Below are 24,691 nucleotides of genomic sequence, written 5' to 3' on the forward strand. Positions count from 1 at the left end.
ACACTCTATTTACTACTCGTGTATCTCGCGTAATTTATGTGAATCGAGATCCAACTGAAAACTGTGTCAAAGTCCTTCGTAAGTACGATTTAATCTTGCGTAATTAATATGATTACATCGCGCGCGCTTGTCGTCCATCTTGTCAGTCTCGCGTAACTTAATCCTTCATTGTCGCTTGCGTTTTCTTGCTCTTCTAATTACATTCCTTCTTTTCTCAAGTGAAGAAACCGGCTAAATTTCAATTAGCTTCAACTAATAATTATGAGAAGAACTTTAAAGCGAATAGCGGAAACAAACGGCGTGACGATTACTGGCTAGTTATTAACTGAAACAATGCTCTATGTAATCAAATGATCTATATGATCTTTAAAATCTTTATGATCTTTCTAATAACTCCAAAATATCAATTGTTTTATTCATTATATCGTAGATTATATATTTCTATTATATATTTCTGAATAATTATAGAATGTAAAGAGCTTATCCGTTCTACGCTTTTACCCAATTTTGCAATTTACCTTGCAAAATTCGAAGAGGACGAGAGGGGGAGTGGAATAACAATGCTTATAGATAAGTTCGCTCAAAAATATACGCGAGAAGCAGGACAGAAAGTTTTTCGCGAGATTCCCTCTCGCGTCACGCTCATTTTAATTGAATCAATTACACGCTCCATTATTCGAAGCGTTCCGCGAATCGACGTCCGTTTCCGATTCTTTGGAACCGACGCCACCGGGAAAAAATACTTTATCAGCGTCCGTATGGTGTGACGTACGAGCTTTCCGCAATACGTTTTTCCTTCTCTTGTTTCCATCCGGGCCAGAGTTACACATAGATATCCGTATTATTCCAGATTGTTCGGACGTCAGAGAGGCCGATGTTAGCCGTGTCCAACTTCGCTAAGGGCGAACCGTTATTCCGGGATGAAATAGAGCTCGTGAGAATTGCGTATTTGTCACCCACGTAATATAGGTAAGTCATGTGAAAAATATTATCTAAGTATAAAGATGGATACATATACACATATACACATGTATGTGAAGAAATAACTCGGTTTGCAATTTGTCATTTTAATATTGTAGCGTTGATAAATAAAAACAGGTGTTAATAAATAACACGCTTTTGTTACGTAAAGTTTTCGTTGCTGACGTACAATCGTAGCTTCTTTTGAAAATATTTAAATTCGAGCACACGTTCTACATTTATTATCGCCAGTGTACATCCCGTCATTTTTTTTTCAAATTAACGCGAGAATAATTTCAACACATATCGCATATATTCAGCGCCGTGTTTGCCAACGCTGAAAATGATCAAATTTTATTTTACCCGAAAAAAGCAATAACGAGAGAACCCGATATTATAAACGATAGCGATATCCGGCGCGATTACACATCGGCATTTGGCCTCATAACTATTTTCACACATACGATAAAATATTTCCCATACCGAAGCATATTGATGTCGGCCAAGTATGTTCCCAATACAGGAATCCGGCGCAGCATCTCGCTATTTTGATCAAATACTGAACTTATAATTTAGAAACGACACTGAAATTAAATCTTATCGATGTATCAAGCTATTATTATAAAAATTACATCTTCCTATCAAATTTTTACGTGTTGTACCATTTATTTATATTAGCGCTCTTTAAAGTTCTTCCCATACTTATTATAGTTTTTCGTTAAACAAAAATTGGTTGAGAGAATGTATTAAAAAAAATTTGTAAAAAAACGAAGATTTGAGTTATCTTAGATCGAAACTATCGAAGATCTGACAACGAAGTTTGCCCGTATATACGCACTATATATAATATTTAACAGATTCTTCAAAGGATTCATTGAGAACAATTTAATTGTATCTTATTTCTTTCTCTTTCTCTCTCTAGCCTTTCGATGTAATTACGTGTGGTCATTAAACCGCCGCAATTTTCTTAATGCAATCTAAAGAAGTAAATCGGAAGAAAGGCAGTCTGAATAGGAAAGTAGATCAGAGTCGCGAAAGAGCTGCTTTAACGTATTTATTTGAGGGATTTGGCGGAAGGGAGTCTTAAGAATTGCAAAAGAAATTTTATCGGAATGAAATATACTTAGCATTATCGCGACGAGGATTTGAATCAGTCTACGGAAAAGAGAATAGTAGCAATGATTTAAATAAATACATTATTTATTTCAGAATGAACTAAGAAACTTTCTCTTTTGTATTGCTTTTTTTATAATCTAAATATACCACAATTATTAATACAAATTATTAATAAAATAATAAATTGAATTAAAATTTATTCATTCTTCTTTGAATATTTTATGTTTAAAAAATGCATATGTGCATATAAAATACATAATTTTATGAGGTGGTATATGGAGTTATGGAAATTTTTACTATCAGTCTATTCTTTTCTTGTGAAATCTTGTAAATCATTTTTAAACAATACACGTTTTCCTACATGAATTAGGAAATATATAATCAGTCTTCAATTTATGTACATACAGAAAATTACATTCTTTTTTTAGTAAAAATATTATTTCTATTCATATGTTAATTTTTAATATATTCTATAATTATACAAAAAAGAGCATTTTTTGTATTTTAATAAAAATGTTTGCTTATATAACAAATATTAATTTAAATATATGTTTAACATATGTTTACGTATTTTTTATAGGAATACTCGCATATTTTAACTAAAAAGATTACTTATAGAAAATATATCTTTGAGCTTTTCATGTTCAGTCGCATAGAAAATGTATGCATTCTATATTTTCATTGTAATAACATATCAAAGTTATTAAGAATTCTTTTTAGAAAATATGAAACTATTCGTGTGTTTTATTCGCTTGAGTGTAATACATTGAATCCAAAAAGCATTTTGTAAAATCACCGACCACACTTCGATCCGGGATACTTTGACTCATTCCATACATTGCAAGCTGAAAAATACCGATATTTTAAAACGTAAATCTATTTAGAATTACAAATTTTAGTTGCTTTTACCTTTCCTTTCACTGGAATATTTCTGGTTTCCATAATCATTTCCAATTCTGTACTAACATCCTCCAAAAATTGATCAGCGACTCCTGGCTGAGTATGCACATGTGTAACGCATATGTGAATACCGCATGGGAATTGCAGCGTGTTCAAATTCCAGCCTTTGTCACTAAGAGCTTCCGATAGTCTATAGATATGAAATTCATTGGATCCTATTGCAACGACAGATGTGGCTGGTGTGCCAAACACAAAAATTCCATCCATTTGCCTCAACCTATTAAATTTGGTTTTTAAAAAATTCGTATATATTATTATTTTTTTTTTTCAATCGATTTTGATATCAATGTATCTTCGAATGCATACTTTTGTTCGATATATCTGGTGGTTTCGATTATCTTTTTTGTTGATTGCACATATTCGTCGTAGCCATAGAACATTAATGTTGCCCAACAAGTGGCTATGATGCCACCGGCACGAGAACCATTTATTGTCGGTGAACCGTAAATACCGCCAGGCCATTCTGTTGTCACTGTATATTGCTTATGTCGATATTTTTTGTTTCGATAAAGAATGATTGAAGATCCTTTCGGAGCATATCCATACTGAAAAAAAGAATCATATGATCTACACATGCTTCATACAGAGTACAATCTTATATACATATAGACGAATACTTTATGAGTATCAGCTGATATGCTGGTCACACCAGGAAGCCTAAAGTCGAAAGGTGGTAAGGGATAACCAGCATCAGACATAAAACAGGCAAGAAAACCGCCCAGACAGGCATCTACGTGAATGGGTATATCGTACTTTATACCCAATTCAGATATCGCTTCGATATTATCCATTGTTCCGTAGGGGAAATTCGGAGCAGATCCTACTAACTGTAACAGAAATACGTAATTTTAAACTCGAAGTTTAGGATAGTGTTTGCGCAGCTGCACTATGCGGCATCTTACCATTATAGTATTTTTTGTAATTGATTTTTTCATGGCTTTTATGCAAACTGTAAAACTATTTGGATTGACAGGTACGGAACATATTTTTATGTTCAAGTATTGCGCAGCTTTATCAAACGCTGCATGAGCGGTAACCGGCATCACTATCTCTGGTTTTTTTATGCCTTTGACGTCACGAGCATAATCTCTGTATGCTTTGCATGCTAATAAAATTGACTCCGTACCTCCCGTAGTCATCTGAAATGTTCATTGGAGAAATTCAATATGTCATATCTTAACATCAAATTTACATGACTCTACATAAATTCTAAAAATAATAGAAAAGAGCTACTTGCAGTTCCACATGATTCTTTGTCCCCATTGAACAAGTGGCAGGCTATCCTAACTACTTCTGCCTCCATTTTACAAATCCCAGGAAATACGTCAGGATGTAATGGATTAGTGTACGATGCAACTGCATATACATTTCCCATCAGCTCTGCAAGTTCATTGTTGGTTCTGTAAACTGCACCTGATACACGACCTCCTTCCCAATTATAATCTCCTTAAAAAATGAATGACAAAGTTAAAATACTGAAATTTCTAAAACATTGTTGAACAAAACATTATTGAAGGTAATTAGGTAGTGAATTTACCTAAGTGAATGTACTGCTTTACTAAGTTTAATATCTTTTCATTTTTTAATCCACTTTTGGGAAGTTGCACAATGAACGAGGCTTCCTTGAGTCTGCGCAAAACATCCTTTTCAAAGCTTTCGTTAACATTAACTAGTTCCGTATTTATTCTGTCACGTATAGAGGGAATATAACGAGCTAGTCTAAACAGCTGTTTTTTGCCACGTTCTAAAAGACCTGTACAACATACATAAACATATATATGCCACGATAACTATAATTATGATAAGAGTAATTTTCTTTAAAAAAAAATTGACAATGATAAAATGTAATTATTGTATTATGTTCGACCTGTATATGGAGACACATTTAATATTGCAATACTTACTCTCATCCTGACAGACAAAAGTCCATAACCACACTGTAGCGAGGGTGGCTGTGCTCGTCATAGCCGCTATTTGCCACGGTTCCTTATTTTGAAATACATTGTTTATAGCTTTCGGTATAGTATCCACTTGAAGATGCATATTTTTCTAAAAATAACATTAAATGCACATTAAATGCAATTATATACGACCGTATAACATCATATCGTCTATAAACATGCGTCAACCGAAACGTTTGTCACGTGTCAGGCTGTTAAGACTTTGGACTTGGTTAAGGATCCATGACTGATAATCGCTTAAATAATTTCACGCTCACCTGAATTTCAACGGACTGTTAGCGACGCGGACAATCGTAATTTTTGTCCAACAAAGTGACTCGGCGCTTTTCACCTTCCACGCACTCACAAGATAACGCTGTCCCACAGCGACAATACGTACTCCGGGAGTAAAAGTTTCCAGGCGTCAACACCGAGCAGACGATACACGAGGCTCCGGAGCACTGCTCCGATCTCACGAGCGTCTGCGCTTGAAAGACCCTCACGCGCTAACGCCCTCTCGACTATGACAAGAAAAAGAGAAAGAAAGAGAGGGGAAGACAGAGATATAAAGAGACAAAGAGAAAGAAAGAGAAAGAAAGGAAATTTTAAATAGACGTGCTGAAGAGTTATAACAGGTTGTTTGTCAAGATAGGAAAAGGTCATAAATGATGGATCCGCGCGATATTGCAAAATCATTGACACCTCGTGACGTCGACGTGTTAAGCCGTTGAAATAAATAGCCTAAATAAATAACTGCTCATGATGATGAGGCATTACATTAAAATATTTGAAGTTTATTGGGCCTTCACTTTATCTTCATAATTTCTTCGCGATATGTCGCAAAGCCTTGAAAATGTCCTCGTCGTTATCGCAGATCGCGCGCGGAAAACTTAGTATATCTTTGACTGATTAACTTCATCGGCGATTAATTTCGCAAACAGCCAAAGTCTGCCGAAAACAGGTTTTGTAGAGTATCTATACTTTGCAAATTTTGTCAGTAAAATACAATAGAATCTGCTAGCAGAATACGAGAGCAAATAGACTGTAGAAACTAATTATAAGTAAAATCTGATATTTCGTAACCATTTAAATGATACGTTCCATTTAAATAGTCACGAAATGACAGACTCTGCACGGTTTCCGCTGGTAATTTACTGCCAGATTATATTGGTAAGTTCTGCTGGCAGAAGAGAGCTTAATGCAGTTGATGCCAATTTGTCGCGATATTCGTTTGAATCTCCTGGCAAATTGCCAACATTTTGCTTAATGTGAGTTATCAAGAAATACCTGTGCTAACATAGATAGAATAATTCTTTTGTTACTTAATATATGAATAAAAAATTAGAATAAAAAACTGTAGCTAACAGAAATTTTGCAGGAATAATTTATCGAGTGACACCTGCAGTATTTTATTAGATATTATTTCAGATTTATAGGATGATTTTTTTGTCGCTCGACATGTGGAAAGAAAATGAATTAGAGAGGAAAAATAAAGTTATAATTTTGCTATAAGTAATTATTGAATTAATTATTAGTCAATTAAGTTAAAATCAAAGTTCAGTCATGGTAAAAATCGTCGCAAGTAGGAAGTGATGAGTCACGTTCGCGTTTACACGTGATAGTTTTTCTTTTTTTTTATTTACAAATAGTCGATAATCGTATAATGTACTTGGTAACAAAATTACATTGCACATATACAGAATTATCGTTAGCACTAAGGCAAGAACTGAATTAACAATATGTATCGCGTTCGTACGAGAGAACTCGTCCCAATCGGACACAGTGTGTGTGTGTGTGTGTGTGTGTGTGCATGTGTGTGTGTGTGTGTGTATGTGTGTGTTGTGTGTGTGGAATTATCGTCTCCTTAAGATATACTCAGTCGTGAAATTTACATGACAGCGTTCTTACTCTTTCTTCCTTCAAGCACAATTATAAATCGCTACATCGATGAGAGGAGAGAAATGAAGCATCCAACACAGGAGGAGAGGGTATTAACATATGTGGATTAACTAGAGGAGCTAGGCCGAACAGTTTGGAGCTTAGTCACGGTTAAGTGCCCAGGGGGGAGCGGGTGAGACAAACGATAGGATTGGGTCACCATTTCGCGCATCAATCCCGGATTCTTTTTCTTCTTTATCGTAACTTGGGGAAACGCGGTGCGCAGTCTAAACGTGGAGTGTATAACGCGCGGAAATAACGACAAGCTCTCCGGAGGCGGGAGATATGGGCCGTTCACATCATTGTTTGCGCCGCTGAAACTCGAGTGTTAATCGCTGCGCATTAATAAATAGGCGGTTTCGTGTCAAATGCAAATGTAGGCACTCTATTTACCGGCGTTGAAAGCGTCGCGCGATTCTAATAGCTGCGCTAAGAAAGTCCCACGAGGATTTACAAGGAGAATCGTACGTAAATCTCTGTCTCGCTTTATGCGTGCGGACAATCACAGCGTCGATTATTTGACTAGAAAAACGTCTTATCGTAAGGCGAATTCAGGCTAAGCGGGAAACCGGAATGAGCACGAAGGGACGAATTGTTTGGATGAGATGTCGCGAAGAAGCTCGAATTTTACATCGACGGATAAATGTATCGCCTCTTATCTCGGTGCGTCATAGAAAAAGTCGTCGTTACGATCGTCGTGAATATTTCTTCACGATCGTTTTTGCCAGTCTGGAGCTACCTTTACGCGATGTAATTTGTAATTTACGCGGCATTCGTATATAATTTTATGAGAATTCTGTCGATTAATCGCAAAAGTGCACACGCCATATTACGTGGGATTTTGCGATTCACTCGTGATTGCTTCAATTTGCAAAAAACCGCTGCCTATTTGCCCATTGCATATTCAAGGAGCACCTCTCGGAGGGGCCGTATGATATGACGTAACGCATTATTTATGTTCCGTTTTATTTTTTGGGTGACTCAAGTCCGTTTTGCTCGGCTGAGGATACAACATTTTCGCGCAACGCAAACGAGATATATTTCGATATCGGATGGCGGAATGAGATGCTAATCAAATCGCGCGCGCGTATAATACCAACTTTTTTTTCCCGGTTGCAATATCGCCTCTCGTTCACCGATTAGGGATAACTGACTCGATGATTCCTCCGTTTTCTTTTTGTTCGAGAAAAAAAATATCTCCTGTGCCTGTGTCGCTCGAATACAAAATTCTAATCGGATGAAGATAAACTTTCTCCGGCGGATACACCGCGCGCGCTCGCGAGTGAAAGAGAAATCTGCGCTATGGAAAATACAAAATCCTTCGCTCTGTCGTTCTATACGAAGTGCTCGCGAACCCGTGCCGGTCGACCTGGCGCCCATTTATCGGGAAACCACGCGATTTCCGAGAAAGTCTCATCATTCTGACCTAGTCTACATTCCAGCGAACTCGATTGAATACATCTTGAAGCCACCTGCGTCGCTGCACGAGCTCGCGATTCGCGTTCGCGGCATTTACGTTAAAGTAAAGCCGCCTTCGATCGTGTGTTACGATTACTTGCCGCGGCTCACGAATGGGAATTAAAGATAATAGATAAGGACGACTAGAAAAAATGGATTAATCGTACGACCTACCGTTCTGTACTTCGACGATTAGTTAGCGAATACCCGGCGAGAATATATGATTCTCTACAAAACGCTGTCATTAACGTCGTCCGTGAGAGTGGAGCGTCACGAAGGTGAAGGTGCGAATGCAGCGTGAATTCGAGACGCGCGACTCGCGTATCAAATAGAGCTGTCAATTCGGTAATGCCGTTTAAATCTGCACCGAAAAACAGATCCCGTATGAAAATCTTGAGTTTCCCTTGCCGATCTTGAAATTTACACGGCGATTTCGCATTACTCCCTCGATGATCTGTATGTTGTCGTATGCGTATAGCAACGAAGGGAAGAGAGTGATACGATCTACGATGCATGTACCGCAGAATATTACCGTTCCTTCTTGTCTCGGAGCGCCCTTCTCGTCACGGAGCTCGACGCGGCGTATATTTTTCGCTGGTAGCAGCACTTGTGTACCTAATAGGCCTGATATCGATCGCGTTCGCGCTATGAATATGAAACCGACGAAGTGAGCACCACGGTGATCATGCGACTAAGGATTAAGTATTACAGACAACGACGTTTTATCCCGTCGCATACGCTCGCATATACACGTGCATTACTTTCGCTCTGACCTTTCGATCCCCTCTGCTCTTAGGATTTAGTCTGTCCTGTTATCATTTAATGGCGAAGACCACATTACAGGCCGGACGTCAAATGTTACGTTACTATCATTACTCTTATTATCGTTATTATTATTAATATTATTATCATTATCATTATCGTTACCATTATTATCGTTATTTTCACCATACGCGTTAAGAAACATTTAATTGAACAACATGAAACTGTCGCCCGCAGCCGTGCGAGTCTGTCATATATTTATATATAGTATATGTATATAAAATTCGAATACACACCCGGCGGACCGCAAAAATGAACGAGGTGAACCTTTAACAGCGTCGCTAGACTCCAACGTGTCGCATAAACTATACAAAAATGAGCGCTCGAAGTTGGGAGAAACGAAATATTTTGGACGGTACGACGAAGAAGCGTTCAACGAAACGTTACATAGCTGCCGCAAAATCTTTGTGTTCCACTCAAATTCAAATCGCTCGAAACTGCACTCGCGAATTAGCGTATATCTCATTAGCTCATTGCACATCGATTTGCCCAAATCTCGACAAAAATCGCCGAGCGATTTCCTTGGGTCTATGTGATCCTTTCCCCGGCCACGGTAGGATCGGCGCGCAGTTGAAAAGTTACGCGAGTCGGTCAGCCGTTGTCATCAAAAATGTGTGTCCACCGATACCATTCTCACCGGACGAATCGCGACTGGCGAATCGAGCTTCGCACGATCCTGACGATCGAACAATCTTGCAGACTTTCATCCCAATTTAGGATCGACCATTTCCGATTCTTCGACTCTTCGAGACGCGCGCCTCCCAAATGCAGGCATCTTGCAGCTTCTTAGCATTTCTTTCACCGTATAACTTCGACGTGTTGGAGAGTGACAGTTACTTAAGCCGCTGCGTGACATTCGCCAGGGCAACGGCAAACGCCTGCAAAGCGCTGAACGGATATTGAAAATCCAACGTGTACGCGTTGCCGTCTATTCTTCCGAATTGCATCACCTGAAATTTTTTACGATATTTTACATGTACGGATTTAACTCGCGGAGGAAATTGTAGAACACGTTGTAGGGAGACACGTTCGAGCTTACCTGTCTGCCCCTGAATTCGATCTGAAAATTCTTGGCGCTTTCTTGAGTCACCCTGCCACCGAAATCGAGTTGGTACACTTGACTGGACTCGTTCCACATGGGTGCTTTGTTGTGCATCACCAACTGTGCATCGCGCCTTATCGCTTCCGGCTTGGATCCGGAAATTCCCATTCCTCTCTGCTTGAGCTGTAAACAAACGTCTATCGATAACGTTTCCACGCGCCTTTTAAATGCAGCGCATTCATCGAATATTCTCCTTCGGCAGTTGGAAATATTTTGCAGATACAGACCTTCTGACGTAGCTGGGCTTTCTGGAACGTTTCTAGGTCTCGATAACTCGCCGTCGACGAATCGTCTTGGATGAGGCCCTCCTCGTCCGAGCTCTCGCCGCGACTCTTTCTCATTCTTCTATTCAGCAACGGACTCGACAAAAGTCTTCTTCGGATTGGAGAGGCTGACGCTGGTCTCTTGCCCTTCTTAGACGGCGCTGGACTACTAGGTGAACTCCTCGGCAATCTGTGGAGTGGAATAAGTGAATTATAATTATCTGCACGCACTGTTAAATAATAAACTGAATATATTACCTTGATGATGGTCGAGGAGACGGAGGGGGCAAAGAATGATTATCGTCGAAATCGCGAAGTCTCGCGGCGAGACCGTCGAGCGAGGAAGCAAAAGATCCACTCGGGCTCGATCCTCTGAAATGCAATTAGTTTTATGCTTGGGATTGTTCAGAAAGCAGTTTTATCTTACTGATATAATCACTTATTTTCGAATTAATTACTCACTTGACGGGAGATGCAGTGGCCTCTAATCGGCCTGGCTTTTCCCTTTGAGCTTCGCAAACGACGTTACTTTCGTTGCTTTCCTCGCATTTATCGGCAACCTCACGCGTCTCCTCTTTCGGCGATTCTGTCGATTCGTTGCTCTTCGCCACGCCGTCCTCGGTAACTTCGGAACTGAGTATCCCCGTTGCCTCCTCCACGTGTTCCGGCAATTGCGGCGGAGAGGATATCTGCTCGTTACTCGGAAATATATCGCTGGAATCGAGACTCTTGGACTTGCCGCAGTTGCGGAGTCTGGGCGGCTTCGAGCTCGGTTGATTCATGTCGTGCTGAGGCTTGGCCTTTTTCCGCCGTTTCGTCTTCCGCGACACCAGCACCAGCCGCTTGTTCGGCGCGTCCCTGCGCAGCATTCGCAGGGCGACGTCGCACGGGACTAACTGGGCGTCCACCAGATCCAGGTATCCGACGCTGCAGCTTCGAACTATCGAGTCGTTCGAGCACATCGGACCGATGCTGATGACCGTCGAGGTTCTATGAACCCCCCGCGACTGCCCCAACGCCTCCATATCGTCGCGCGGCTCATCGTCGCTGAATCGCATCAAATCGTCGTCGAGCTTAATGTTAGCGGGAATCGCGGCGCTCACGTAGCCGGGATTCGTCTTTCCGTAGCACACGTGACACTTGGAGTCTTTGTTCTTTGAGAAACACTGCGAACACTGCGACGACCCGAAGCACTGATCGATATTCTCTGGGAACTGATAGGAACACGCCGGCGAAACAACTCCGTGTATGCCGTTCTTATTAAGAGCCAGACTCGAAGCCTGCCCGAGTTGAGAGCTATTCGTAGGCGTCGTATTGGCGCCCGCCGTACTCGCCCCGGTATTTTGATTATTCTTATTATGTACAAAACTATGAGCGCTCGGCGACATCGTCGTTTGAACGCCGCTGACGGGGTGCGGCGCAGTCAAAACGTTGCTCGCGCACCCGATATTATTTAGACCGTTCAGATACACGGTCTGCGCCGAGGCGCAATCGATGCTCTCGAGACCGTTCGAAACCGGGCCTTGGGAGATGTACCGACTGCTTGACGCCTCCGCGTTCAAGGCCTGGCCATTTTGCATGGACACGGAAATGATATTCGTCGCGCAGGCCGACGTCAGGCACGGTTTGTCGTCCTGCGAGATTTGATTGAGCTTATTGTTCTCCAGTTCCTTCTTCGTCGCCATGCCCGCTTGCTGGTCCGCCAGGGCGTTCTTCATTCTCTGAATACTGCTGGCGTAGTCGGCACCCGCGTTCGAGGTCGCTATTAACGTTTGCGTGGGCGCCACCGCGTTTTTCGGCGACTGCAGGGCCGGCACGTCGCAGCACCTCGGCGGATTGTGCCTCGGCGGCGTCCGGTAGGTGTTCGTCGGGGCGTTTCTGATGTTCTCGTACAGATTACCCATGTCCTGAAGATCCACGTACGGAACGTACTCGCTCTCGTAGCTCTCGATTTTTCCCAGCGACGTCGGCAGGGTCTCCGACGTCAGGAACTGATTCGAAATTTGAGACTTCGGCCGATTCGGGTGGTTCAGCCGAGCGTTACGAGGAGTCATTGGCGCGATCGGCGGCGGTTGCGCCTCCGGGGTGGCCCGCGAGCTTGCTTCCTGGTACGACTCCTCCTCGTCCTCGGAGAACAGATTGGGGTTGAACGTCGGATCTGGACCTGTGTGAAAATAATCGTGTGTGCGTTATCAAGCTTCTAATACGAACTGAAAGAAAAAAAATTAAAGTCACGCAACGCTGAATTAATAAATGCAAATTACCGGAGGGCAAATCGTCCCGGAGCTCCGTCATCACGAGCGTCATTTGCCTGGGCTGTAGGTGTAACAACGACGTTCGATATGTTACCTGACCTAGGTTAGCGGGAACCGAATCTGCCAAGCCGTGAAACTTGAATTTCGTGCCCCAGATGTTCGACGTTACCTCGACCAGCCTCGCGTGCTACGAACAGATACAGCTCCGTTAGAAATATTCACGACAATGCACACACAGTCGCGCGACCGTTCGTCACGCGAGTAGCATATACTCCCTTTGATACGGAGGACTCGTCAAAGTCTGCGCGCGGCATGCGATTCATTACGTCGAAAGATACGATGCCACGATTACGTATACAAGAATAAAATGTAATTTTATACAAGTCCGTCTATAAATACGAAAAAAAGAGAGAGAGAGAGAGAGAGAGAGAGATTATATTACCTCTGGCAACGTATCCACATATGAGAGATCGTTCGGCTTTTCCTCCCGATCCGTCGTTTCGTCGCTCGTCCTCTCCTCCCTTCTTTTCCTGTTCTTCTTTCTGTAGCGTGGCGATCCGCACAAATCCGCGGTGTCCTTCTCGGTGTCCGAGCCGTCGCTGTACGACGGGCACTGCGACGTATCGTCGAACACCTGCAGAGTCTCCTGATTCTGCGGGTCGAATATTACGAACTCGGGCCGTATCTTGCTGGTCCGTCTGCCCTTTAAAAGTGGCACGAGACCGCCCAGGTACTCCAGATACAGCGTGTAACACGGCACAGGCTCCACGGCGTGCCTGAGCATGGTGCAATGCAACCGGCTGCCTCCCGGCGGCGGCCTTGACACGAAGCGTCGCAACTCTCTCGGTTCCGGCACCGAGCATCTGAAAAATGCACGGAAGCGCATTCCGGATGGATCTAAATGGTATCCCGCCCACTTTGAGTTAAAGAGATAGAGAGTCTGTAGAATTATTTTTCTTCTTTTTACCGTATCGTATTAGCGAAAAGGGCGGCCACCGAGGCTCTCAGTCGCGGCGGTAATGGAAGATGTTGAACACTTGACTCCCTCGTGAGTGCCGCTCTCACCGCTAGTCTCGACAACAGTTGAAGCGAACCGACTCTTCTGCAAAGAACAATTCAACTACTTTGTTGCGTTTCGACGTGCATCATTACTTCGACAAAAATTACAGAATAGTGTAAATTATCTTGTTGCGTTATCTGCGTAATAAACGCGTTTACGTTCAAAATAAGAAATTACCTGGAGACCCACGCGGCGTGGACGCGCGCTCCGGTTGCCACGAAAAGCCGCCTGTCATTGTGTCCCCATGTCAACGCCGATACGGGACACTAATGCGAACCAGGAAAATCATAAAATATATCAGCGAGATGTGGCAGCGAGATAAAAGAAGACAAAACATTTTTTTTTCTTTTACGCGAGCGTACTTGCGTATACGGAATCTCCGTCGTGTACACGAGAGTACCGTTGACCGAGTAAAACTTTAGGAGATTCGTGTATTCCTGCGAGCTACTCTGGTCGGACGACTCCTTCGTGCCGGCGATGGCCAACAGTTTCCTGGAGTTGCTCCATTCGGCGTGCAGGGGCGGCTTCAGATTGCTGCGTATCGTAATCGGCGACACGTCGTCGAACGATCGCAGCATGACGATGTTGCCGTCAGCGAGGCAAACGGCCAGCACGTAATTCCGGTCATCTGCGCTTGCACATACATCGTAAATGCATTAACCGTGCATCGCGGTGGCCCTCCTTGGGCACGAGTCAACCCCTTCGGGGTCGGCCCCAAAAGCTGCGGTTAATACCTTTCTGAGATCGATCGCACGTTTCGTCCTCCTCCATCGTGAACTTCTCGGCGCTCCAGGCCATCGACGTAACCCCGGCCGCTAATTGTACCTCCGACACCATAGCCCCGTGAACGTCCATCACGATTAACTGGCCCGCAGTCGTCCCGAAATAGACCTTTTGTCGTAGAACAAACGTCGGAGGTGAATAATGCCAGTTTTTTTTTTATTTCTTTCCTATCGGCCGAAGATATTTTCATCGATGACAAAGGGAAAGCTTTTAACTTGGCATTAAGTTGCCATCAACGATGATTGAGTGTAACATTGCGCCACAATGTCAGGAATGCTTCTATTAGGCAGGTACATTGGCGTATCGTATTTCACACGCGATGGACGATTCAGACTTGTATATGACTCGTGTTATTTGTTACGTCACAGTCAGTTTCCGAACGGTAATGTCCAGTGACAGTCAGATTTGTGAATAAACTTTAAGTTTTACAACAAATAATACGGGACAAGAGCTTTGCCATTTTAGGTTTATTCCTCACAATTTTTTGATAATTCTAAGCAATTAAAACATTTCAAATATCGTGGACACCAATTTATTTTCCTTGCGTTACCAATTAATGGTATTTTTGTAAAATAAACTAAATAAACTATAAAATAAACGGAAAACCACGGAAAATGAAATTTTATTCAAACTTTTCTTTCAAACCTGCTGATCGTCCGGAGTCCAAATGCCGCAAGTTATCGTCGCTTTGTCGTTGAGCATTGACGACCAGTACCTTTGACCGGCGACGCTGCCGACCAGTACGAAGCCATCCTGCAATAAAACATCCGTATTCTTCGCAAACGATCCTTCGCAAAAGACGTGTGAGCCACGTATATGACGAGGGTCGTAAATAAATACATAAAGCTCTAAAGTCTATAGCACATCTCGACGATCATTGAATAGAATGCTCTTTTATACTGAATGGCGGTACACCGATAAAATAAATAAACGTTTCGGAGTGATGTAGGTTTATTTTTATATTTTCGTTTCAATTTTAAAAAATGGAAAAACAAATTATTATTTTTTTTTTTTTATTGCATCGCGATATTGGCAGTGATTGCTACACGTGTCTGAGGGGAAATCACAGTAACAGGCACAAACAACGGTAAAACTCACCCTGTAACATATAAGAGCCATGCGACCGTCGTGGGACCAGGAGAAGTGCGTAACAGGTGTGTTTCTGTCGTTGATTAATTCTATACTCCATCGTCCGTCGTATTTGATCCAAACGAAGATTACACCCGAACTGTCGCACGAAGCCAACTTTTGATACGGTTCATTCCACTTGACCAGTATCACCTGCAACGAGATAAACGAACCTCGTGAAGTTGCCTGCAAAAATTTGTTAATTGTAGACAAACACCAAAACCACCAGATTACGATAAAATTAAGATTATTTGTGCAGGAATCTTCAATTTTCCAATTTATTTCAGTAAAGACAGTCATGTTTCGCGCGCGCTACCAGCTTTAATACACCCGTCGTAAATTGATCTCCAGTAGTTCATCTCGAGTCCGTAATTAATTTCGCTTGGGCTCTAATCAAGAGTAAACCTAGGCCTTAATTGCCGCCCGTTATAACACTTTGTTAACTTCCGAGAAAAATGGCCCGTGGCGTTATTATGGCCCCTACCGTCTTTCATATACATATTTCGTCTTATCGACGAAAATTTTTCATTCTTAATCAAAACACCCCCCTCTCCCCTCTTTTATGAGCGCGAGATAATTAACATAATTAAGAATTCGAGTGGAATTTTACGCTACTGTTTGTTAGAGAGATTCCGATGAGAAGGTATTCTGATTACGTCCTTTTAAGTGCGTGACTTCTTCGATACTATATCCCTGAGGATTAGAAGGGATTAAAGCCAGTCCTGCAAGAAAGGTAATCGTGAGTGTTTGAAGAGATTAAGCTACTCCGTCAAGGATGGTAATCACGACCCCTCGCTTTTAAGGTTTATCTCACGCTGCTAGTGGCCGCAGGAGCAAGTTTTGCAAAGGGGTGAAATCGCGGATACATGGCGAGATACGTCCTCGTGTCATTGCTCCATCCTCGATCGATTGCTTTTCACTGCGTTCACGAGCGACGGCGTCTATATTTTTATCGTGCTGATACGGCAAATAGAAGTTTATCGGAAAATTAATTTATGGATTGAAAATATTAGATAACAACTCGCTTCTGCCCATTGACAACTATTTATATCTTCGCGAATGTTTCTTGCGCGAGTTACAACTGAACGTAATCATATAATAAAGGAATAATTGCAAATTTATAACATTGCTGCAATTATCTAAATTTTACTTTTCAAAAATAAACTTTCTTTTACATAATGGAATAAATTATCACACTTCTTCTTCATCTTCGATGCTTTTCAGCAACCATTATTTCTCCCCGGACTTCTGAAATACACGACAGATTAATTTCCCTGTCCGTAAAGCTTTGATCGACCGTCCGGTATTGTTTGAGGGGTAGAAAGCGCGGACGGAGTCACCGAGGGTGAGCTGCGAAAAATGAGAAGGAGGATACCGTACGTGACGAGCGTGGCGACAAGATGTACACGTGTGCATCAACTCCGCATACCTATATACACATACGCTCATGTACGAGAGAAAGAAAGATTCGAAAAAGTTATTATATCAATGCTCTTACAGAGGAACTTACAGAATGTAAGAATTTTCCACCACGTGTCGTTGTACATCTGGATCGCTCTATGATTGATTAACCTGCAGACTGTCGCAAACTTTTTCTTTTCCCGGGATTGTACTTTTCGAAATATATGAAGGACAGTAGGGGTCGCATTGACCGTAATAAACTAATAACGCCACGGGCCATTTTTCTCGGAAGTTAACAAAGTGTTATAAACTTATATAACGCCATGACATCTTAAGTCCATTATTATTAAAAAAAGCGCCGAGAGAGAGGAAATTCTATTTATATCAGTTTGAAACGATTAGTCGTGGGAAAGGTATTTTAACAGTCAAGAGGCTCAAGAAAGTCTCCCGTCTCCTCTTTTGTGATTTTAAGGGAGACTCCATCATGTGGAATTTCGCCGGTGGACGAAATTGCGTTACGATAAGCTGGTCTCGCTTAATGGAAATAAACGGAATTTTCCGTGCGACGCCCTATAAATGCAATAAAATCTGTCCGAGGGTACGTTGTAAATTGTAGGGACATGAGAGCGCGAGAAAGTCAGGGAATAGCGGAGATAGCGTGAGCGTGCTGATCGATAAGAACCCCGTAAGGGCGCTTCGGATTTTCTCGTGATACCAGAAATCTCGCGCGCGAGATCGTGGGATGTAAGATCGTGGGAGGGTTATACGTCTGCAATGGAACCATTAGACTCGAAGATACGCACTTGTACGTACAAGTCTCTTATTTGCGCGAGACACCCTTGCGAGAACGTTTATCGCACGTTGGATTTTATCAGCAAATTTCGATGCGAGCGGAATGGAAAGTTGGCGGAAATTAGAAAGGACAGAGGCATTCACCGCGCAACCATGTGTGCCGGGACGGTGGCACACAAATTGACGCAGTGCAGTCTATTTTGAACGCTCTCTCGCATAATCATATTTCGCGACGGAGCGCCACTCGGTGGAATTATCATCGCTTTTATGCGATGCGTGGCGCGCGACAACCCCCGCACTTTCGTTTACGTCGCACACCCGGGGCGTGAAGTCATATTTTCCAACACACACCACTGTACACATTTTTCGCTTAAGCCGTCGAACGTGAATAAGCACACCCCGCCGACTGACCTGCCACGTTCCCTTTGTCTGCGCCTCGTGTGTGACGCTTATTGCAGGGCGAGGAGGACGCAACGGCGCGTCTGGTAATCCGACGTAATTGTATTTTCGAACTTGTAAAGAACGCGCCGAACGAGACGTCGCGTCGTCGCGTTTCTTTTCTCCCGTTACGGTTCGTCGAGAGTTCCACGACCTGTAGCATCGCCGTCGGAAACGTATCTCCCACATTTTGTCTCTGTGTTTTGACGGAAGAACTCGACAAGAACGAGGAAGATAGCGAAGATAGCGTAATTAAAATTATACGAAGGAAATGCTTTATTACGTTTCTCGCGAATCGTATTTCCTTCCTCGTGCAATCTCGTCTTCTTGTCTTCATTCCAACGGAGAATGTAAAACCTCCGATATTAATACGACATGAAATTATCATCCACTTTATTCCGACCGTCGTATTATGCGCGCAATATATAATCCTTCACCGGTTTATACTGCAGAAATGTATATTAATAGAAAGATGTTGAATTCCTTTCGAAATATACTGCGGCTTTCCGCGCCAGGCGACTTTCGAAAGGGCAGGGGGGGAGGCGATCGTCACGTAATCCTTTGACTGCTAATGCATTGCGGTAAAGGCTGCAGCAAGTGCCGGGAGTGCGCCTCGTACGGCGGGCTCGTTTGGTAAATCAATGATGCTCCTTTTCCGCACTCGTTCTTTTTCAGTGTCAAGGTAACTCCGCGCGCCACGTATCCCGCGAGAAATCCCTCGTGCTCTTTTGGCTCAATTTCTCACCTCGTGATTTATGACGAGCCATACTGGAATTTACACTTCTCGATGCTCGCTTTCCCATTCCGCGTTACTTATGTATATACATATACGGAAACTTCTCGCACCTCCGCCGAAGGGTGGCAGAATTTTCTTTCGAGCTCACGCTCGCAGTATCCTAATCGTCAAACCTAAGTGAAAATGTTATGAGTGGTAATATGCTAATTTGCATGAAACAAATTTAACGAACATACAAGTGTGAAACATTATAAATGAATGAGAAACTCCGTAGGATGTTGCATTTCCTCTTTCTCTTTAATATTTCATGTTATCTTCCATGCTACTTTCTCTTCTCTCAAAATAACGTGTGAATTTTTCATAAAGGTTCTGTAATAAAACCTGCCAATAAACGTATCGATCCTGTTGTTGCAGATACGTTATTTTAATTTGTTAAATTACATTGATCCGTATTTTGCTCCATTGATCCAACCTCACGTGCCTTTCCGCCACCAAATTCTGCCGGTTTAGCAGGAAGCGATCAAAGTGTATTGAGTCCGCGGGATGAATAATTTATAACGGTATAATATAATATCGCTCATTTAATATTCCACGGAGCTATCTTCTAGCACGATACGCTCGTTTTAACGGCTCTATCCGATGGACACGCGTATACTTTGTATGCTTTATCCCCAAAGGATTAGCGGGTTTGCAGTCTGACCCTGCCGTTACGTTTTCACCTAGATCTCTCTCCGGCATTACTTATACATGGGAGGGACTCTGAGAGGCTAATGATGTCAACGCAAGGGGGAGAAAAATTTCTCCGCCGGCATAAAAGTTTCATCTCCTTTGCGAGTAACGAGATCTTATGCAAGACGTATCTCTTAGCTGGGTAATAACAATAAAACCCGACTTTATGCTAAGAAAGTCTTGTTAGAATTATGCTATAAGCCGCCGGGCGAAGCCCGTGTCGGGCGCCTGAGTCTGAATTTTTCACAAGCAAGTCACATGTGAAATTTTCCTTACTTCCATATGTAGATATAAAGTCCCGTCCGTCATTTCAGCGAAGTCGCCACGCTTGGTAATTGAATCACGGTCCACGGGGACCTACAGAGAGGGAGGGAGATAGAGAGAGAGGGAAAAAAGAAAAAAGATTTGTGAAAATCAACAGATCCTGTGTAATTGCGCTTCAGAAAAACGCGGAAATTGTGTCCGTTCGTATAAGTGACAGTTACTGTACGAGGAATACAGATATAATCGCGCTATCGATTCGAGGTCCGAACGTGGCTGGTACGGCCTAGAACAGAAATAACTGAAAATACATACCCTTATCGCGAAAGTCACCCGCTGCAATCTAAAGAAATATTGTGTCCTGAATTACGTTAAGCTGATTGCTTCCTTTCGCCATTTGGGATGTCGTTTATAACGCGGGGATGATATTATCATCGACAGAATGTTCGCTATTTATCTTATAAATAGCGAGCTGGGGCGACTCGTGATATATTCAAGGCGTGCCGTTTCCTATTTTTAAACAGCGCTAATGCACGTGCAACGCGCGTTAACGTGTGAAAGATGAAAAAAAAAAGATGAGAGTCGACGTCGCATCTGAAGGGACGTCGCCGGTGGTGGTGGAGCAGCCCCGCCGCGGAAACAGGGTTGAGAACCGCGGTCTTAAAACAGCACTGCGTGCCAGATCGATACCACGGCGACTACCCTTAAGCTCTGAAATGTGGACCGAAGTGGACGCAAAATTCCGTGCTTCCATTGAAGTTTTCCCTCGCCGAGTCATGTATATATGCGAGCAAGTGACATAAAATGAGATTTCTTTCTACAACAAGTCATCCGATCGGTCAGTCAAGCGCGATCGCCAAAGTGAGTCATCACATTGTCGAAAGTTTCGCTGTCAAAACCTCGTCAAATTGTTCATCGATTGTGATCGAAGCTACTGACAGTGGGCGAACGGACCTGAACCTTCAACGTTATCCTTTCCGCACTTTAGCTTCTGCTGCGCGAGCATCACGATCGACTAGCGCGAATGAATAATTTAATCGCGAGTACAGCGTAAATTGACGCGACATAACGAAATGGACTAGTCTCGTTGTAACTTTCTACCACCGTCTGACCTGGTTTGCCAAGATCGCCGTTTCCTCGTGTGCGCTCTAACAGCGATCGCCGTAGTTGCACCTGCGTGCCAGTCCTACGTTGACTTATTGACTGAGGCCTGTTAATCGGGGCAAAAGGTCCGTGGGATCCGGGAAAGTTAACTGATGAACACGTGAACCGATAACACAAACATACATACACAGAGAGAGAGAGAGAGAGAGAGAGGGGGGGGGGGGGCGTGTGAGCGTGTGTGTATATATGTGCACGCGTGCCGCTATCGTGTTCGAAGCAGGCGCCACCGCGCCGCCGCCGATGCCGGTGTGCTGATCTCAATTTAATTAACGCCGTTCGGATGAATTACCATTGCGCATTAACATCGAGTTTCTTGCAGCTTAAATATTGCAGGTTTAAATATGTGCCATCACATATTTGTACACGCGAATATCTATCTATATCAAGCGAACAATAAAGATAAAAATTAACGAAAGCTCTGTCTCTTTAAAATGATAACGGACTTCGTCTGTCGGTTTGCATTTTCCACATACGAGTTTTTCTCGACTAGCAATGCTATTCCGTATTCGAAGCGTTTTCAGCCGAAAGCAGTGTGTTCGCTAGAATTTCCAGACTGCAGACATCTCAGTGGGGTGGACATCGTGCGAGAGGGACGAATTCCTCGCGGGAGCGCGTCAACGTCTCATTTGTCTCGTCACGTGGAATACGCTCTCTCGCGACACTTATCCGATCCCTCCTTATTCTTCGCTATTCCACGAGGCAACCCCCTCGAACAGAAATGGCTCGTATTCATAAGGGATAGAGAAACACGGGCCAGAGAAAGGTGCTCCCCGGCAGGCGACGTGAGCATTGTACGGTATATCTGCGAATATACGTATATGTCAGCGGGAAGAAAATTGTCAGAAAAAGATTTTCCAAGTTTTATTCGGTAGGTAAATGACGCGAGTACCCTAAGTACTCGGAAGTCTCAATTCATCTCGCTACGGACGGCTACCGTCCCCGTAATATAATAATCTTCGTACCTATAAGCACTCGGGCGTCATATATTATTTATGGATTTACGGTGGACAGGCGCCATTACTCGCGTTCTATTGTGCACCGGTTCCTTGTTATACGCGAATGCAGACGCGCAGAAAGTCTGGGGAATATGTTAGAATGGCGAACTTAGAAGAGGACGAGCGAGACGCGGCGTAATAACTGCCGCGCGCGAGGAAAGCGGATGTAAACTTATGGGGGGAGGGGTGCAACCCCCGAGATTTTAAGCCGGCGATATTAATATTGGAAGAGAGCCGGAGGAGCGCGCGCGGTATAGAGAGTGTAGCTCGCCGAGAGTTGGCCGAGCGTGTGCAGACGCCGTTCGTGAAATCGCGCGACCGTAGGTTTCGGGCACCTGCAGGCAGTTTGTTAAAAGCGCGCCACAGCTTAATATCGATTAAGGGCCACAAAGGACTCTCGGTTTGCCGGCGCGCGCCCGTTTACTACCGATACAGAGATTACACGAAGTTTCGGCCCGACGGAGCCCGATGTTACACATATATATAGCAGCGATATATATACGACGATATATGTTGCGAAACTATTAAATCGCGTCGTCTGAAATATTAACAAACTTTGTAATTACCGTCAAACGGCGACAGTCTGCGGGGAAATTTGAATCAGCGGCGCATTAGCAATAAATCAGTCGGGGATAAATTATGGTATGATGACGGTTCATTGGACAGCATTGCAAATTGACGTTTGTAATCCAATAGAGAGAAAGGGAGAGAGAGAGAGAGAGAGAGAGAGAGAGAGAGAGAGAGAGAAAGAGAGCTTGCCGTTTTATTTATATGAATTGGTTGCGTTTCTTTAACGATTCAATACGCCGTCGGCCTCCTATCTGCGTCGCGCAATCATCCAATTTCTTTGTCGATTTAACCCACACGTTCTGCAACCAGTTACCGCGGCTCGTGTATCGAGCAGATAAAGCATACACATTGGCTGCTACTAACCGATAACCCTCGTACGCTTCCTTCCGTGATATTGCAAAGCAGAATAGGATATCGCTCGCGTTGAAAGATTCAATTTCGAGAACCGTGAGATTATGATAATATTTGACATTGTGTTGAGCACGGTACCGGTTATCATCCAGTCTATAAATTGCTGTTTGACGAGGCGTGCCGTGGAATGCAAAGGATGCAAAAAGTAATAATTTTTTTTTTTCATTTCTTCATGTAATTATCGTTTCAAGCAGAGGATAATTATGTTTTGCGAAATTTGTCGCAATGAGCTTATAGTGAGGGAAGCTGTGGAAATGCACCGCTCTCTAAGCGGCATTGACGCAAGGGAAGACCCGGAGGAAGAAATTAAATGTCGGTTTCGTTCAAACGGCTCGAGCGGGGTGGCAAGAAGTTATAGGAAAAGCGATACTTGCTTCGCTACGGTGCCCTCGGAGGTTGTAATTCGCCCTGAGTGGAAGTTCCGCGGCTCTGGTGCGACAATGCGACGTGGTAAAAGTCACTCCTACCAAGCCGCGGGCGTTGCCGGTGGCTAACCATCCTTCCTGGTAGTAATTTATACGATCGAGCTGCCATCCTTCGTCCTGGTAAATAAAAGCAGAACGTTAGTTATACTTTTCGCGCGGTATGGCGCGCATAGAAACGCGTCATGCTCGTGATTAATGGCGCCTCGGATTTAGCGTGGAGATTTTTTTTTTTTAACGATTCCCTCAAGAGGCGGTGTCAATCGCGATAAACATCACGGTTACTTCGAAGTTTGTACGGCGCAAACGATGGCACCGGAAAGTGCCGTTCCGCATCGGAACACTGGCGACCTTTTTAAAAATTCGAGAACGAAAGTTCGAGCGGAATAAAATATCGCTTGAATTTGCAAATAAATTATCTCGTGAACTTGTCACGCTATCAAGACGTGTCCTAAGTCTATTTTCTAGGCCTGATTCATTATTCATCTCACGTAGTTTGATCACCGGGTTTAATTAGAATGTGTTACGTGTTTGGCTAAGTATAGAAGTAAGGGATTGGTCGCCATGAATAATCAGGCAGGTTAATTGTCGTACGACCGACTGCTACACCCTCCGATGTCAGGGATGATGCGCAGTCGTTCAACTGAAATCGAAGATGCTTACTGGAACTCTATTACTATTCGTCGACACGTAACGTTTCCACTTAAACGTGACAGCATTCGGTAGCGAGGGTTTCAATGCTGAAAGGGCTTCACCCTCGGGCCCATTATACATACGTAGGCGTAATTACTCAAGACAGCCCGAACCCTTAGAAGAGGGCAATATCGAAATGCACGCGCGCTTATATATTTATTAAAGTATCAGATTCACCCACTGCTCTCAATGCGTCAAGCTTCTGAATAGAAAATCGTTCCGAAAGATCCGCGCGACGCGAAAATAAAATTAAGATCACATTTCTATATGTGCTGAATATCCTAGCGGATTATC

General features: G+C 43.3%; 3 protein-coding genes across 5 annotated transcripts in view; 1 reads left to right on the top strand and 2 right to left on the bottom strand.

Annotated features, from left to right (window-relative positions):
- LOC105457700 (peptide deformylase, mitochondrial-like) overlaps positions 1 to 24,691 on the top strand; it is a 127,241-nt gene that overhangs the window by 84,989 nt on the left and 17,561 nt on the right. For 2 of the 3 annotated variants that reach the window (XR_975435.1, XR_975436.1), the window contains exon 5: positions 851 to 969. The gene's annotated coding sequence lies outside the window, so the exon portion shown is untranslated. Of the gene's footprint in view, positions 1 to 850; positions 970 to 1,333; positions 1,877 to 24,691 lie in introns of those variants that run through there. The other variant, XR_975437.1, reaches the window with a different exon arrangement.
- LOC105457698 (sphingosine-1-phosphate lyase) lies at positions 2,643 to 5,447 on the bottom strand. Its single transcript, XM_011702524.1, has 9 exons — positions 5,255 to 5,447; positions 4,941 to 5,085; positions 4,574 to 4,789; positions 4,274 to 4,482; positions 3,939 to 4,175; positions 3,654 to 3,863; positions 3,343 to 3,581; positions 2,986 to 3,253; positions 2,643 to 2,921 (listed from the first exon to the last, which is right to left on the bottom strand). The coding sequence occupies exons 2-9, from the start codon at positions 5,077 to 5,079 to the stop codon at positions 2,808 to 2,810; spliced, it is 1,632 nt and encodes a 543-aa protein (XP_011700826.1). The 5' UTR covers positions 5,080 to 5,085; positions 5,255 to 5,447; the 3' UTR covers positions 2,643 to 2,807.
- LOC105457697 (tubby-related protein 4) lies at positions 6,596 to 23,725 on the bottom strand. The gene is made up of 14 exons (XM_011702523.1): positions 23,653 to 23,725; positions 15,756 to 15,938; positions 15,303 to 15,410; positions 14,609 to 14,765; positions 14,237 to 14,502; positions 14,052 to 14,140; positions 13,782 to 13,916; positions 13,257 to 13,677; positions 12,824 to 13,001; positions 11,022 to 12,723; positions 10,818 to 10,931; positions 10,524 to 10,749; positions 10,234 to 10,419; positions 6,596 to 10,144 (listed from the first exon to the last, which is right to left on the bottom strand). The coding sequence occupies exons 2-14, from the start codon at positions 15,774 to 15,776 to the stop codon at positions 10,028 to 10,030; spliced, it is 3,720 nt and encodes a 1,239-aa protein (XP_011700825.1). The 5' UTR covers positions 15,777 to 15,938; positions 23,653 to 23,725; the 3' UTR covers positions 6,596 to 10,027.

Source organism: Wasmannia auropunctata, unplaced genomic scaffold (genome assembly GCF_000956235.1).
Source record: "Wasmannia auropunctata unplaced genomic scaffold, wasmannia.A_1.0 LD335163.1, whole genome shotgun sequence".
NCBI classification, from domain to species: domain Eukaryota; kingdom Metazoa; phylum Arthropoda; class Insecta; order Hymenoptera; family Formicidae; genus Wasmannia; species Wasmannia auropunctata.

Excerpts from the sequence above, each read along its gene's own strand:
- LOC105457698 (XM_011702524.1), bottom strand. The coding sequence starts at position 5,079 with ATGCATCTTCAAGTGGATACTATACCGAAAGCTATAAACAATGTATTT. Across the intron at positions 3,864-3,938 it reads TTACAAAAAATACTATAATG|TTAGTAGGATCTGCTCCGAA; the intron begins GTAAGATGCCGC and ends TTTCTGTTACAG. Across the intron at positions 2,922-2,985 it reads ATATTCCAGTGAAAGGAAAG|CTTGCAATGTATGGAATGAG; the intron begins GTAAAAGCAACT and ends GGTATTTTTCAG.
- LOC105457697 (XM_011702523.1), bottom strand. The coding sequence starts at position 15,776 with ATGGCTCTTATATGTTACAGG. Across the intron at positions 13,678-13,781 it reads CTTTTCGCTAATACGATACG|ATGCTCGGTGCCGGAACCGA; the intron begins GTAAAAAGAAGA and ends TGCATTTTTCAG. Across the intron at positions 10,750-10,817 it reads TCTCCTCGACCATCATCAAG|ATTGCCGAGGAGTTCACCTA; the intron begins GTAATATATTCA and ends TCCACTCCACAG.